General features: G+C 52.2%; 1 protein-coding gene across 1 annotated transcript in view; it reads right to left on the bottom strand.

Annotated features, from left to right (window-relative positions):
* Window positions 1–16726, bottom strand: part of PSTPIP1 (proline-serine-threonine phosphatase interacting protein 1) — a 70873-nt gene that overhangs the window by 39417 nt on the left and 14730 nt on the right. Inside the window, 6 exon segments of the mRNA XM_060096105.1 lie at window positions 2400–2546; window positions 2548–2564; window positions 4534–4617; window positions 5196–5310; window positions 8390–8507; window positions 9194–9438. Of these exon segments, the coding sequence (XP_059952088.1) occupies window positions 2400–2546; window positions 2548–2564; window positions 4534–4617; window positions 5196–5310; window positions 8390–8507; window positions 9194–9438 (726 nt within the window).

The following is a 16726-nucleotide window of genomic DNA, read 5'->3' as shown; positions in this document are numbered from 1 at the left end:
CATCTCGTATGAGTAAAGCATATAAGCTTCAATGCAAGCTCTTAGCTCCTCAGAAAACACTTCTTTTTCCCTCCTCACAACGGAGCTGGTGCGCCTTGGACTGGGGTGGGGGAGAGCCAGGGGGAGGGGCAGGCGGGCCCCTGTCCCTAACACCCCCATGGAAGTTAGATCATTAAGTCTTTTCCATTTTACAGATTTGTCTGTAAATTGGGCTTTAAAAGACTTCTATGGACCTCATCTGATCTTACTTCTCTGGGAGGTGTGAAGGACAGTTTTTCTCCCTCCTCCGCCAACGTGGCCCAAAGATCCAGTGATGGGCCCCGTTGCTAGAAGAGCCATGAAGCACCTGGGTGAGAGCCCAGACACTGGGGCCAACCTGTCCGGTTTCATCCCAGCGACATAACCTTGGGCAAATGACTTAGGCTCTCTGTGCCTCAGCCTCCTCTTGCGAATAATAGGGATAATAATAGCATCTACCTCCTTGGTTTAAATGGGTGAATAGATACATAGTCCTGAGAACGGGCGGCTGGCACATCTTTAACGCTCAATAACTGTTAGCTGTCCTTGTGGGCTGGGCGGGGCTGAGCACGGCGCTGAGCGCCCAGTAGAATTCAGAGCCCTGGGGGCAGTGGTGTTGCCACCGACCTTCTGGGGCATCTGCCCAGGCTCAGTGTGAGAGGCTCCCACTGGCCACTTCTCCCGTTGCGCTCCAGCCTTCCCTAGGGAAGCTGCACCCTCACCCCAGGCCCAGGGAGCCAGCAGTGGCGGAGAGGGGGCACCTGTAGGCGGTGAAGCCCGCAGCAGCTCAGAGGTGGGGAGAGCACAGAGCGCGGGCAGGAGACTGCTCAGGAAGCTGCCACCATGCCCTGCTCTCCCTCATGTACCAGCCCCTGCTGCCCAGATCCTGCCTTAGGGCTATTCCTTGGCCCAGCTCTGTCCTAGGGAAGGTGGACCCAGGGGCTCTGGGCTGGGACAGATGTCCTGGAGCTAAAATATAGTCAAGGTGTCCTGGCCTGCCTTGGGCTACTAAGCACCTGGATTTTCAGGCCCTGTCCTTTCCCCAGACTTTGCACTCCAAGTCAGAGCAGTGATGTAGTGACTCACTGTCCGGCCTGTCACCCCACCCCTGCAGCCCCTCGCACAGGCCCCATTTGCCAGCCTGGTGTTTGGAATGGGCCGAGCCAGTTCTGCCTCCCTTGGCTTCTCTGGGCCGGTCCCAGCCCCTCTTTGTAGAGATGGGTAAACGGAGGCCCAGAGAGGCATCCCTCTGCCCACTGTGCGATCAGTGCCAGCGGGAAGCAGGCCACTCACACGCTGGCCACGGGCCCCAAGCAGAGCGTGGCCTGGAAGGCAAGGAAGACCTGGCTCGTTAGCTTTCGTCCTCCTGGCCGGAGGCCCCAGGAAAGAGCCCAGGGAGGCCAGGCTGTCGACTGAGGCCGTGCGAAGTGAGCAAAGAGCCAGGTGTCCTCTGCAGGGCTGGAGGGGATCCCTCAGGCCAGCCACATTCCCCAGCGCTAACCAGAGAGGTCTCAGGTTTTTCCTGTGAGCCACTGGGAACAGCCAGAGCAGAGGGGGAGTTTGAGAGACAGCTGGAAAAAAGCTGAAGTGATCTGGGGTCCAAACTGGGCTTGCGGGCTGTGTGGCCTGGGCCAAGCATTTCACCCCCACGAGCCAGCTGGGTGCTGGAATTTCACAAGGAAGAGGCTTGATTTACATGTGCGCTGGATTTAAGAAAGCCAGCGAGGAATTGCCCAGCCCTGTTGCCTCCTCAAAGGACCCCCGAGGTCTGCAAGGAAGAGGGGTTGGGTGAGGGGAAGAGAATTCCCATTTGGCGCTCCAGCAAGGTGCGGGGGAGTTTGTTACGTCACCTTGTTTTAACCCTCCCATCCAGTTGGTACGTTTATTATCTCTCTCTACTATATAGATGAGGGAAAATGGAACTCAGAGAGGTTAAATGACTTGTCCAGCCTCTAAATAGCAGAGCCAAGATCCAAAGTCAAGTTTTTCTGGTCCCCAAACCTGACCCCCTCCCTCTTTCGCCTCACAAGACATCCTCGAGCTCCCACCCATATATCAGACACTCCTAAAAAGTTCCTGCTGTGGGGAGAGGGTCACTCAGGGGAAAAACCAGCCCTGGGAGCACAGAGACTATCCCCCACTCACTGTGTTGAAGTTTGCAGAGAAATCAGTACCCCAGACTGAGGATCCCCTTCCTCTTCTGACTCAGAAGCAGCCCAAGTCACCTCCACGATGATAAAGACCAAAAATCAACCACTATTTTTATGAGAAATCCCCCTCTTGGAGCCGCATCTCCACCCACCACCCCGGGGAAACTTCGGCCGGGCTGGCCACCCCGGGGCCCACACCACTGGCTCAAACCCGCAGCCGTCTTCACTCACCCAAAAGGCATCTTTGAACTGAAGCTGGGGCATCTTCCTCAGCCGACTGCCACGGCAAAGCTCCCTCTCCTGCCACAGACAAGGCTGAACGAGGGCCAGGAGGCAGGCGCACCGTCCCCGTCCTGGCAGGGCTGGCCCAGGGCCCCCCTTCCAGGCCGGCGCCGTCTGCAGTGCCTCAGAAGGCAGCTGTAAGCCAGAGACTGCTGGAGGGAGGAAAGGGGCTCAACCTGTTTTGTTTGGGGCTAGAATCAGCAGCAAAATGAGGAAGGGCTGGTGCCCAGTGATGGGAGGGCGGGTCCCAATGTCCGGCCCAGCCCCTCACCAGCCCCGTGGAGACGGAGGACACAGCCCAGGCTGCAGGACTGAGAGCAGGGATGCCAGCCCCGGGCTGTGGGGAGGCAGGGGCCAGTGGGAGACGCAGCCCGGGGCCTGTGCAGGTAGGTTTGTGCAACCTCCCCCAGGGCAGGCTCCAGGGCCGTCGCCCCACAGGAAGTGGAGCCTCTGTGCTCCCCTGTGCAGCCCCGCCTGCCATCTGCCACCCGACTACTTGCCTCCGCTTGCCTCCTTCCGATGCCCTAGCTGGGCCATTCTCAGAGGCCATAAACTTAGGGACCCTGAGGCCCACTGAAGCTGTGGGCAAGGAGGAGGGCAGGAACCCAGGTGCTGTCACTTACCACCCCAAGCCTCACCCCAGACCAGGTCCAGAGACACTAGACTCTCCACCCCTCACCAGCAAACCATTTCGGGGAGGGAGGGGCTCACCCAAGCCTAGAACATCATCAAACCCTGGGTGAACGTTGCCCCAATCCACATCCTGCCCTCAAGGAGCTCACAGTCTGGGCGCAGACAGAGCTGTGTGCTGGGGGGAGCCATGAAAGCACAGAAATGGGGTGAGCAGGTAACTAGCCAAGGGATAACAGCCTATGGATACTGTCTTCCCTCCAAGTCCCCAGGTTAGACACTCTCTGGGGCAGGAAGCCTCCCTCTGAAGATGGAGTCTTCAGGCTGGGAGAATGTGGTTGGACCGAGAGAGACAGGATTACAAAGGCATAAACGTGGGAGTTTGAAAAGCCAGGTTGAGGCCCCAGTTTCTGTTCTGTCTGGGCCCTACCCTTCAGAGGGACCTTAATCCACCCTCCAACTCTCTGAGCCTCAGTTTCCCCATCTGTCACCCCCAGTCTTTGGAAAAGACACAAAGTAATGTTGAGAACATTACTGGAGTTTCTGGTTTTGATGGGGCAGGTGCTGGGGGCTCTGTCTGGTATCAACTTGGGAAGAGCCCTGTGCTGGAGCTCCAGACACCGCCCTGGTGAGCCAGGGCCTGCCCACTCAGCAGAAGACATCAGCAGGGGGGCCGGAGCCCAGGGTGGGTTGGCAAGAAGGGATGAATCAGGCTCATCCACAAATCACCACCCTTGGCGATGCCTCCCTTACCATTGACTGGTGGTGATTAGACGGATGAGAGCTGCTGCAGGAGAGAGCTAAGAGCCCAAGTGCCAGTTATGCAAGCCCAGGGTTAGAGATGGGGCACGCCCACACTTCTGCAATAACCACCCAAGAGAGAACACATCAGGGAGAGCTGCAGAGCGGTGGGGCTACCGTGGTAGCCCCCTACCTCCAGAATCCTTGGGGTCAAGCTACTAAACATCTCCAGCATTGAAGGCACCCCTGTCAGGTTGTCTGCTGCTTGCAGCTGAAGACAGCTAATGTAAATATAACTTTGAACCCCGAAGGCCAAGTGCTGAGGTTGCTCCTCATCCCAATGTCATCACCACCTCTGATAGCACCGACTCAGCCTCCCTGGCCTTGGTTTTTCCATCTGCCAAATGGGGTGACGCTTCTAGTTCTGGAGGCGGACTAGAAACTTTCTGTCGATAGACAGCTCTTACCCTCTTATCAGCAGGAAACTTCATAACCAGGCTCTCTCCCCTGCCTCTCCAGGGGCTCCTCCCATCACCCCTCACAAATTTCTGCTCCAAGCAGGCCTCTTCCCTCTCCCCAAAGGTACCCTCTCTACTCCTACCTCCACAGCTTTGCCCCCTTGCTCCCCAGCCTCGATCCTGACATGCCTTCCCTCATCTTCCTTCCCTGGGCCAATCCTCCCATCCCCCAAGGTCCATCTCAAGGCTCCCACACATGAGGCCCTCCTTTCCCAGCTGCTCTGGTCCAGTCAGGGCAGCCCCAGACGGATGGCCATGCTGGCTGTGGGCTGAAGCAACTGGGGAAGGAAGTAACAGGAGACATCAATCTAAAGTACTCTGCAGCAGAGAGGTCTTCTCCCTCCCCACACCTCACCTTTTGCGGCTCCTGAGTTTGGGCCACCAGAACAGCCAGCCCGGCTTTGGAGCGCTTGCTGAAGCTTTTTACATGGACAACCTCACTTAGTCCTCACCCCATCCTGTGGGGTACGCATTATCATCATCCTCACTTCACAAAGGAGCAAACTAAAGAGTTTATGCAACTCACCCAAGGCCAGTAAGTAAAGCGCTAGGCTTCAGACCCAGGTCTGCCTGATGCCAAAGCCCATGTCTTAACCTTCACAGGTGTCTGTAATCAACAGCCCTCTCTTAACAATGGGTTTCATCCTTCCTTTCTCCAATCCTGTCACCCTGATCCGTAGCTGGAAAAGCTGAGTCCAGGGAGGCTGCTGGGGCTGGTGGTGCCATTGGGTGAGAGTCCAGCCCTGGCACATGATCTTCCAGGTTCACTTTGTTATTTGCACCCATTGAGGATGCCTTGGCCGCAAGGAACATAAAACCAGAGGGTCTGACATGGAGCACATGTGTTATCACTCACACAAGGGGTTTGGAGGCAGCATGGCCTCCAGGTGAAGTGCATTAGGGCCCCAGCTCAGTTTCTCTGTGATTCTCCTCATTGACTGTCTCCCTCCTCCATCTGCAATGGCTCTGGTCTACAACTCCAGACACAGCCACAGAGGAAGAAATGGGACCCCTCTCCTTGTCTCATTTTCTCCAAAGTCCTCCCCACCCAGTCTTCCGGGAGACCTTCCCGTGTGTCTCACTGGCCAGAATGAGACCGAGTCACATGCTCATATACCACCATCACTGGCCTCAGGAAGGGAATGCCTTGACTGGGGTGTTAGGGGTGTTGGGAGCCAAGCACCGTGACCACAACAGCCTTCTCTTAATCAGATCCATGAACACTGCTGGGTACCAACTCCTGGCAGGCCCTGCTGGGACTGGGGCTCAGAGGGGACACAGACCTGGTCTCTGCCCTGGAGGACCCAGAGACAGGTTCTAGAAAGAGCTCTCCAGAGGGGAAGTGGTTGGGAGGGGGTGAGACAAGAAGAGGGTGTTGTTATAACTCTGAGAGAGGGATGAGGCCTAGATGGGCAGGCAGGGAGGAGGGGATGGATTGGTGGGACATCAGAGAGGTGGAAGAGGGAGACGGAGCCATCTGAGCTCCCCTCAGAAAAGGGAGCTGCCCTCAGGCTGCCCTTCATCACCAGCTCCCCCGGGGAGGGGGATCCAGTCCTGAAAATCACTATCACTATTGCGTCAAAACACAATTTGCCTTGAGGTCTGGGCAGCTGTGCTTGAGGCAAGCTTTGCTCCTTTTTTTAAAGGGGGAGTCCCCCCATGCAGGCAGATCCCCATCCTGTTTTGCATGACATTTGAACACATCTACTTGAAGAATTTAAGAGGTGGTAGGTCTGAGGATTGAGAATAAAATGCAAACTCAGTTATTACAACGTTGATTGCCACAGCAAGCCCTCTGGCGGGGTTCGGCTCCTGAAGCCACTTCATCCATCCTTTTGAGCCAAAGAAACAACAAAAACAATAATACTAGCCAGCACTAAGGGAGTATTACTGCCTGCAGGGCCTGCATGTATTTTACATGCTTGATCTCATTGAATGCTCTCTATCAGGACCAGCTATGTAATTTGCAGCATCAGTGCAAAATGAAAGTATGGGGCCTATTATTAAAAAGGTAAGGGAAAAATTGCCATTAAAGGTCCTAAAATATAAAGTCTTTTCCTTTCCCATGTTCTCTCAACCTGTCCTGGTGCTTCACTTGCTATTTAATGTTACACTCCCTTGGGCATAGGAATACGTGAAGGACAAGCACCCTCCATCTCTTGACTCACTTCTGTAGGAGACCCAAGCTGCTGCGTTTCCCATCCTGCCAGTCACCAGACTGCATTCCCCAGCGGCAGGGGTTGGTGGGGGGGCGGGCAGAGAAGTCAAGGCAGGCATCTCCCTTTCCCATGGTGGAGGGTGATCCCCAAGAATATTGCAAACTCATGCCAGGATGCCCTAGATACCTGGAGCAGAAGTGAGCAGGAGACCCACCGTCCTGAGTCACCTGCTGAATGCGCCATGGTGCTGTCAGCACAGCACAGGGACAACCACTGCAGTGCCCCAGCCTGAGATGCCACCAGTCAACCCTGAGCCTCCCCACACCTGCACCAGGTTCCTGCTGGGGGCAGAGGGTGGCAGTGGTTGCTAGGCAGGAGTGGGGAGGGGAAAGCCGAGAACCCATCAGGGGAGGTAGTAGGAGACAGGACCACGCATGAGCCGAGGCTCCAAGCCCTGAACCCATGCTTCATTGTCCCATCAGACTTCACTTAAAAATACAAATCCAAAGATAACATTATTAAGAATTTCAAGATGCACATCCCTGTAGCCAACCGTGCTCACTACGGTCAGTTCTCCACACAGCAGGGTGACATTTTCAGACCCAAATCTGATCATCACCTTCCCGTTGTCACCTTGTTATGATTTCCCATTGATCTTAGAACAATGGTCATTGTCCTTACATGGCCTGCATGATCTGGCCCCAGGTTACCCTTCAACCTCATCTCATACAGGAAAAATCTTAAGCAATAGCTTGGAGCCTTCTGGAAAGGGGAAGGGGCTGTAGAAAAAGAGCATTTCAAAGCTCCTTGGTGACATTAGGAATCCAGAAGGCCCTTACCACGAATTTCATTTGGATACAGCATCACCACGGGTCCAAGGGACATTTGTTTTGGCCCTTTCATTGCTAACATGCTGTCTTGATAATATCTGCCATTCTCTAGGCAGGCCAGGTGACACGTATCTCCTTCCTTTCTGGAGGAACAGAGTGCACTGCCATGATGCTGGCATGGCTGTGGGGTGCCCTCCCACCCCACCTACCCCATGGTTGAACTGGAATGTTCCTGCACCCAGCTACTGTGGTCCACTGTTCCTGGGGGAAATGCCTGAAGGGTCCCTCCAGGTGGCCAGGTCCACTGGGCTGGGGCTCCCACTCTCGACCGCAGTTACCCTGGCCCAGAATAGAACAAGCTCCGCAGCAGAGCACCACCAGCATTTATTGAGCCTTCTTGTCTGGAGGCCTGGAAACAAGCAAGGCAGGGCTCCTGCCTGTCTCGGGGGGGAGGCAGCCCAAGTGGGGAAATGTGCCAAAAGGCAGGACAGCAGTGGGTGCAAGGAGAGAGGGGCTCTGCCTGGGAAGTCCTCCCTCAGGAGGGGAGCTGGGGCCTGATTAACCAGAAGAAACTCACTGGTGAGACCAGGCAACAAGGTAGTTCCAGGATGACAGGAGTAAGCCTGCTGGGGTCTCACTGCCCAGGGCCCTGTGCTAAGCCCGTCACATGCCTGAGGTCTCACCTAATCCAACAGATAAGGAAACTGAGGCTCAGAGAGTTCAGTTAACTCGTCAGAGTTCCATCCTAAGCGGAGTCTTTCCTTCCTAGAGTGTGGGGCTGGAGGTGAGGGGCCAGGGCAGGGTCTGGAGCAGAAGCATGATGAGGAGGGAGGGGAGAGAAGGGAAGTCAGTAGCAGAGGAGGAAATACGGGGACAAGGGGCCATGCGGGATGGGAGCCAGGGCTCCCAGAAAGTATGTCTGCCGCCTGGACACATCCTGGCCCCAGATCTTCGGAGGGGGCCGAGGGTGTGGCTCTTGGCCCTCAGGATGTGATATAGATTCTGTTTTTCAGTTTGCCCCAGGAAAGCAGTTGCAAAAAATAAAGCTTCTTCCTGCTCACACAGTTTTTCTGAGTTGACAAGGAGCTTTCAGATTTACTAATGTGCAGCCACCAGGGTGTGACTCTGAGTTTCCAATCATCGTTGGTCTTCAGAAGCTGGGTGTTGTTGGCCAGGATCCTTAAAAGACATCAAAGAAGTGCAAAGTGGCCAGTGGGCAGCCAGCAGAGTAATCAGGACCCCCTACCCAGCCTGGTAGACATGGGGGAAGGGTTCCTTCAGTGAGGGCTGAGAACCACCACCACTGCTCACTGGTCAGAGGGTGGAGGACTGCAGTGGTGGAAGGGCCCGCAGAGACGCTCTGGAGGTTCTCAAATGGAGGAAGGGTGCCTATCAGAAGCCCTGTGGGACTTTGTTAGAAAACATAAGGCCAGGCCCCAACTTAGACCGACTGACTGGGTGGGGGACACGGACTCCGCCTAGTTTCTAGTCACAGTCCGTGAGTCAGACATACACACTTGGATGGGAACTCCTTCTATCCTCTTACCACTTCATTTTACAGATGGGGAAACTGAGGCTCAGTGGGACAGACAACTGACCTGATTCTAACAGGGAAGGCAGGGTGTAACAATCTCCCACGCCAACACCTGCCCCCGTCCTTTCCAGCCTGCTTTGTTTTGTGTTTTCCATCATAGCTCTTTTCTGTCTCAAAAAAGAGCAACAAAACAGTTTTTCGTCATCCTCTCCTCAGTGGGGCTGGTCTTAATTTAGTCAGAAAATGACTTGTTCACAGTAAGGCAAAGCTTGATTGTGGTACAGCTGGTGTTTAATTATCACTGAGAACCTGGGGTTCAGAGGTAGGAGACCTGGACTTCAGTCTTGGCTGGGCCAGAAAATCACTAAGTTGAGAAATGGGGAGGGGAGCACGGATGCAGGCAAAGGAGACAGCATGGGCCGAAGTGCGGAAGCAGGAGGGTTCCAGGCACGTCCAGCCGGGGGGTGGGGGGCGGTGGGGGGCGGTGGGGGGCAGGGAGAGCACTAGACTGGGAGTCCGAAGAACGGGGCTTGAATCCCGGCTCCAGCCTGACCTCACCGAGACTGAGTTCCTCATCTGGAACACAGGGATGATAAGTCTGTGTATTTAATAGGGTTGCTCTAAAATTTAAATAAGATGTTTCCTACGTGCCTAGCCCAGTGCTTGAGAACATGAAAAGACATCTAGCTCAGATCCCGCGCAGAGCAGGCTTTCAGCCCACCATGATGGTGCACCCAAAGACCTGGCATTGTTGCTGCTGAGGCCCTGTCCTCTCAGGATCGACTGGAAAAGCCTCATTCCCAGGACTTCAAACAGCAGAACAAAGCCGAGGAGTGACTGGTAGCCTGAGCATCATGGACGGCATGACAGTAGACTCTCACCAGACGGTGAGACCCCACATTCCTGGGGTGCAGGTGCCCATCTTCCTGGTTCCTTCCTAAGCCCTGCCCTCACCAGCACTCTTCTACGGTGGTCAGTAAAAGGCACATTTTCTCATGTTTTGGTTTGGTTTTTTAAATTTTTACATTTTAATTTTGATATAATTTTAAAAGTAAAGAGTACAAAGAACTCTTGTCCTCTTTCCCCAGATTCAGCAGATTATTTAAATTTTACCCAATTGCTTTATTATTATGTCTCTCTATATACTTACATATGCATATTAATTAATTATATATGCTTAATAATATAGTATATATTATCTGAGTAAGCTGGAGACATGGAACTCTTCACCCCTAAATTCTTTAGTGTATATTTCCTGAGAACAAGGACATTCTCTTACATAACCACAGCACAATTTAACACTGATACAATGCTCTTGTCTAGTCTGCACTTCTCATTCAAATTTAATTCCATCAATTGTAATGTCCCTTAAGTCTATTCTTCCCTCCTGGTCTCCTTCAGTCTCTGACGGTTCCTCTATTTTCCCTTGATATTCATGACATTGACACTTTGGAAAGCAGCGGGCTGGTCCTTTTGTAGAATGTCTCAACATTTTGGGACTTCCCTGCTGTCACAGTGGTTAAGAATCTGCCTGCCACTGCAGCGGACACGGGTTCGAGCCCTGGTCCGGGAAGTTCCCACATGCCACGGAGCAACTAAGCCTGTGCGCCACAACTACTGAGCCTGCACTCTAGAGCCCGTGAGCCACAACTGCTGAGTCTTTGTGCCACAACTACTGAAGCCTGCACTCCTAGAGCCCATGCTCTGCAACAAGAGAAGCCACTGCAGTGAGAAGAGCCCACGCACCACAACGAAGAGTAGCCCCCACTCGCTGCAACTAGAGAAAGCCTGTGTGCAGCAATGAAGACCCAACATGGTCAAAAATAAATACGTAAATAAATTAATTTAAAAAAAAAGAATGTCTCAACATTTGGATTTGTGTCTGGTTCTTCCCTCATGATTAGATTCAGATCATGCTCTTTTGGTAGGAACACCACATACGTGCTTCTGTGTTCTTCTTAGTGCATCATATCAGGAGGCACATGATGTCAACTTTTCCCATTGTTGGTGATGTTAACTTTGGTCACTTGATTTCAGTGGTGTCCACCAGTTTTCTTCACCATAGAGTTACTGTTTTCCCCTTTGTGATTAATAAGTATTTTATAGGAAAATTCTTTGAGGCTATGTAAATATATGTATCCTGTTCCTCATCACACTTTCACCCACTAGTTTTTTTTGTTTTTTTTTTTTTGCAGTACACGGGCCTCTCACTGCTGTGGCCTCTCCTGTTGTGGAGCACAGGCTCCGGACGCGCAGGCTCAGCAGCCATGGCTCACGGGCCCAGCCGCTCCGCGGCATGTGGGATCTTCCCGGACCGGGGCATGAACCCGTGTCCCCTGCATCGGCAGGTGGACTCTCAACCACTGCGCCACCAGGGAAGCCCCACAACCACTAGTTTTGACATTCATTGATGTCACCCAACTCCACCCTTCCATCTATGTGTATTAGTTGACATCTTACTGAACAGAAGAATGTTCCCTTTTCCTCATTTATTTATTCATTTACTTATATTAATGAGGACTCGAGAATTTCTCTTTCAATGGGTTATAATCTGTTGTTATTATTATTTATTTTGATGCTCAAACTGTCCCAGATTGGCCAGTGTGAGCCCCTTTAGGGTGGCTTCTGTTTCCTTTTGATGTGGCACTATTAGTTTTTTAGCACTTCCTTACTTTCTGGCACGAGATTTTTCAAGCTCATCTTATATATTACCTGTCTCCAGCTCTGGAATCAAGCTTTCTCCAAGGATCCTGGTTCCTTCCAATGGTGAGTCCAAAGTTTTTGCTCTTAACTCATTGCTCTTTACCTCTTGCCTCCCAGAAATGGTTGGAATAGATTTTAAGGAGAGAGTCAGAATTTTGTATGAGCAGGTGAGCCAAGAATTTTTAGGTCATTGCTGATCTGAGCCCCGAGGAGTGCCCATGGTTTGATGGAGCCTAGAGAAACATGAGTTCTTTTATCATCATCATCTTCTTCTTCATCATCACTATTAATAAAAATAAACAATTCCATTCATTCAGTGATGCTCTGTGCCAGGCTGGGAAGAGGCAGGGCCAGCTCATGCAGGCGTTACATGCCATGTTGAGAGTTTGGACTTCAAACTAAGAGCACTAAGGGGTCACTGAAGACCTTGGAGCCAGAGGGTTCCATCTCCCTTCTTCCTGTGAAGGTCACGTCTCTTTCTAGGGCTGCCTCGTCACTCCCTGATGTCAAGAACTTGTGGCCAAATCACACAGAAAGGGGAAAAGGAGAGAAATGGAAGAATGATCTGACACACTTTCCCAGCAGAAAGCATATTATGAGGCCCAGGAGCTAGTGCAGGGGGAGGGCAGGAAGTGGTGAGATAAGACAACCGGACATTTCAAAACTTCCAGGCCAGAAAATCAGGAACCAGCCTGCTCAGAGGATGTGACTCTCCTGACAGGGACTCCCTTAGTACAAAGACAATGATCTGTTATTTGATTTTCTTTTCCTCTTTCACACTTTTCAAAGCATCTAGAGAAGGCACAGGTTTGTGTCCTCTAAAATTTCTCTCCCACAGGGCTGCCATGTACAGTTGAGCAGGTGGTTCACTGCCCAAGTTGTGAAAGACATGAAGCTGTGCTGCCCAGATCCCCCTTCAAGGAGAGTGAAGGGAGGGAGAGTGCTCAGCACACAACCTCCAGCTGTCAATTCCTTCCGAGCTCATCTCAGCTGCAGGGGGCCGCCTTACCTGAGATCACACCTATCCTGGGGCAGCTCAAATCTTGTGACTGATGGAGACAAGAGGATAGAGGCCCCTCCATTTAGATCTGACGCTGGACAACTCAGATGACCTGGTGCTGGGTTTGCTGAGACTTGATTGAGCCTAGAACACAGGTTGACTTCTCTCTGCGCAGTCCTGCTTTCTCCCCCTTCCTTTCATAGGTGTGAGTCTCTAATACACACCACATGCTCCAAACTCTGCCTCAGTGTCTGCTCTTGCAGAACTCAACCTGAAACACAGAGTATCAAGCCAAGGGGATGAGTGAGGGCTGAAAACCAGAGCTGGTTTCTCTAGCCAAGCAGTATGAACATGGGACTTCATCCACCAAAGCAGACAACGTTTTCTAATTCTCCTCGAGCCTGCCTTGGGGCTTACCTGTCCACTCTGCTCTGGCTGTGGTCACTCTCTCTAAGCAAGCCCTTTCCCTCTGACCTCTGCCCTTCCCCTTTCCAATAATCCTTCAGAAAAGTCTTCCCACTGATCCAAGAGACCCACGGCAGTTCTGTCTCCTGTCTGCAGCAGAAAAACTGTTTGGTAGGTATTTAAACTTACTCAGAGGGCCAGATGGGAAGTCATTCATCTCTTCAGGGCATTGCCAGGCCAGAGGATGTCAGAGACAGAAGGACACCAGAGACTTCTGCAGATGGGTGCGTCAGTGCCCGGCAAGGGTCAGGTTCTTGTCCGGGGCACTCAGTGAGCTAGTTATAGAATCAGGTGCTGGACAGCCTGTCAGAGCCCCCTGGTGCCCACCCCTGCCCTTGGGCCAGCCTCTGGGGACCTGGTTGGTACCTGGATTCACCTTACATCCCGGCATTGGACCAGCCCTTCCCTTTGGCTCTCATAACCTTGGTCCTGCCTTTTCCTGTGGCCCCTGAGACCTCTACCCATCGCTCTTCCCTCTCCTTCCCAGTTCTCCTCCTCAGTCAGCCTGGAAATCACTTCCTCCCTCTGTTTTGGCCCCAGAGCCCTTGGTTCACTTTCTCTAGCCTCCAGTCTTGGCCTTTGCCTTCTGCCCTGCTGCCTGCAGTGCTCCTGGGGGCCCTGGCCTGGTCAGTGTAGGGGCACCTGGGCCTCGGCCAGCCGAGGCTGGAGCTGAGGCCTCACCCTGCAGCCTCAGCTTCCAGAGGGCATGACTTCACCCCAGGCCCGACCAGGATGCTGTCATTCCATAGCATTAACCAGTTACTGTGCTCCTATTGTGTGCCAGGCACTGAGCTGTGTGCTTCACATTTGCCATCTCTCATCTGCAGAAAACTGGTCAAGGATAGTGTTATCACACATGTCATGGGAGAACCGACGTGACCAGGGCTATGGGATGAGTAAGTGAAGGGGCTGGGACTGGAACCCCCAAGTCTGTATGGTTCAAACCCCCACCCCAACCTATCTTCCTACAATAATCTCGTACCTCTATACAGACTTAAGTCCAAACAGTACCACAGTTGCTCTAGGGTGCACCCGAAAAACCGATTCAGAAAGACATTTGGCAGTAGGTACCAAGGAATTACTGAGGGATTTTTAAAATTTGATATGCCATGTCCAGGAATTCCATGACTAGAAATCTACCCCCAGGAAATAACAAGACACACAGGAAATAATTTATGTACAAAGATGTTTGTAACAGTACTATTTATCATAGGAAAAAAAAAACAACCCAGAACAATCTACATGTCCAAGCCTAATTAAATTACGGCATTGCTCTACTGAAAATACACTGCAGCCATTGAAAATATTTATAAAGAGTTCAATTGGGGCTTCCCTGGTGGTGCAGTGGTTAAGCATCCTCCTACCAGGGCAGGGAACATGGGTTCGAGCCCTGGTCTGGGAAGCTCCCACATGCCACGAAGCAACTAAGCCCGGGTGCCACAGCTACTGAACCTGCTCTCTGCAACAAGAGAAGCCACCACAATGAGAAGCCCGCACACCGCAACGAAGAGTAGCCCCCGCTCGATGCAACTAGAGAAAGCCCGCGCACAGCAATGAAGACCCAATGCAGCCAAAACTAAATAAATAAAATAAATTAATTAAAAACAATAAAAAATAAAGAGTTCAATAATCACAGGGAGGAAATATTTATGACATAATGCCAAATGAAAATAGCAGGTTATAAAATTATAGAGCTCGATCTCAACCACGAAAATGTGCTCTGCAATTAAAATGAGAAAAAAAGGAAGTGCGAGTCTTCCGCAGCTCCACTACCTCGGTATCCCCTGCCTTGTGCACATAACTCCCATAGCAATCCCACTCTCATTGTGTCTCCTTGCTTTGTCTCTCTCCCCACTGGAACACAAGCATTTTGGGTGGGGAGCATCTGGATCTTCTTTCTCCCTGATGGAGCAGCAGCCAGGACAGAATCTGTTCCTGAGTGCACAGTCAATCCATATCTGCGGAATGAATGAGCAAATGAAGGAAAGGAAGTGGTGGGAAGGGTGTCCCAGGCCCTAAGCCGCTCACTTCCTCAGAATCAGTCTCCTGACTGGCAGAATCTTAGACCTGCCACCTCCTGTCCTGGGTCCAAAGCTGACCTGATTCTCTCCTAAAACCTTTGACAGCCGTGTCACCTGAGAAACGGGGAGGTATTTACCCAGAGCAGTGCAGGATGTCCAGGAGGGAGCATCCCCATCACCCTGGGGAATGGAGCCAGATGCCTGAGCTGCCACCGGGAATGGACACCTTATACACATCATTCCCTCCGATCCTCATAGCTCTACAACATTAGAATTGTAAGCCCCCATTAACATTTACGGAACCTGAGACTCAGGGTTTTAATTTGCTCCAGCTCTTACAGGAGTAAGTGGCAGAGCTGGGATTCAATCGTCTCTGTCTCCAAAATCCACACCAGGACTGTAAAAGTGACCTCAGCGAGTCCCTTCTCCAGTGTGAACCTCGGCTTCCCCTCTGGACAGATAGCCCATGATGATAAAACGCCCCGACTCAAACCCCCCTTTCCTTTGCACACCCCACCCCAGGTCACTGGAGGCAGTCTGGAACCTTGAGGACCATAGGACTGCAAGCAGGCCAAGTGAGGTCATGCCCACTAACTCTTCACAGGCAGTCTGGGGCTGGAGAAGAGCTCCTGCCTGCCCCCCTCTCAGGATACTGGCAGAGAGCCCTGGAGCATCCATGCCTCAGAAAGACACATGTGCACCAAGTGACTGGTCATTTCCCCTGCCGTAACCCCCTGAGCTGGCATCTGAGGGTCCTGGGAGGGGCCTCCTGCTGTCTTTGCTCAACTCAGCTCTTATGGCTAAAGGGCTCCAAGAAACACAATCATCTCCCTCTACCCTCAACACACACCCTGACTATGGGAGAAACTATCGTAATAACAGCTGACACCTGCATAGTCTCCCACCCACCCCAGCCTAGTAAGGTGGTCAGGGCAGGATGGTAGTCCCATTTTACAGATGGGCATCCCGAGGCCCAGAGAAGGACAGTAGCTCTCCTCAAGCCACACTAGGAAGTGGCAGAGCTGGGACTAAGCTCTAGCCTCTCAAGCCAGTGTTTTTAGTGCTTTCCTACCAGAGCCTGTGTTTGTCCCATTCAAGCAACACACATTTATTAACCCCTGTCACAGGAGCTGCAAAATGGGCGAGACCCTTGAAGGGTCTCTGCCCTTGAAGGATTTGCAGTTGAGTGGAGCAGGGGAAGAAGGATGTCTCATGCAGGAGGTTAATACGAGCGGGTTAATGAGATCACAATACAAGGGATGAGGTGTCAGAGTTGCGGGTCGGTGAAGCTGCCCGGGATGTCAGGAGCAGAGCGAGACTCCTGGAATACCTGTCGAAGGAAAGGTGGACGGACTGAAGGAGTGAATTGTCAATATTAACAATGGAGAGGGGAGGGCAGGGATGGCAGAAATCACCTGAGCCAAGGAGTGGCAGTAGGAATAGCACACACAGTTTGACACACATGCAGGGTATGCATCTGAAAGAAAGGAGAAACAAAGTTGAAAAAGTTCAGTAAGTCCACATTTTGAACCACTTTAAATGCCAGGCCAAGAAGTTTCAAAGATCTTCTGTAGATAAAGGTTGCCGTTATAAAACGTGCTTTTGGACCATTCATTTGGCAACAAGATGGTGAACAATCAGGCAAACAATGGCAGCTCTGGTGGATAAGGGTGAG

This window comes from Mesoplodon densirostris, chromosome 4, assembly GCF_025265405.1.
Source record: "Mesoplodon densirostris isolate mMesDen1 chromosome 4, mMesDen1 primary haplotype, whole genome shotgun sequence".
Taxonomy (NCBI): Eukaryota; Metazoa; Chordata; class Mammalia; order Artiodactyla; family Ziphiidae; genus Mesoplodon; species Mesoplodon densirostris.
The sequence above is the reverse complement of the archived record's forward strand: the minus strand, read 5'-3'. Positions and strand labels throughout refer to the sequence as shown.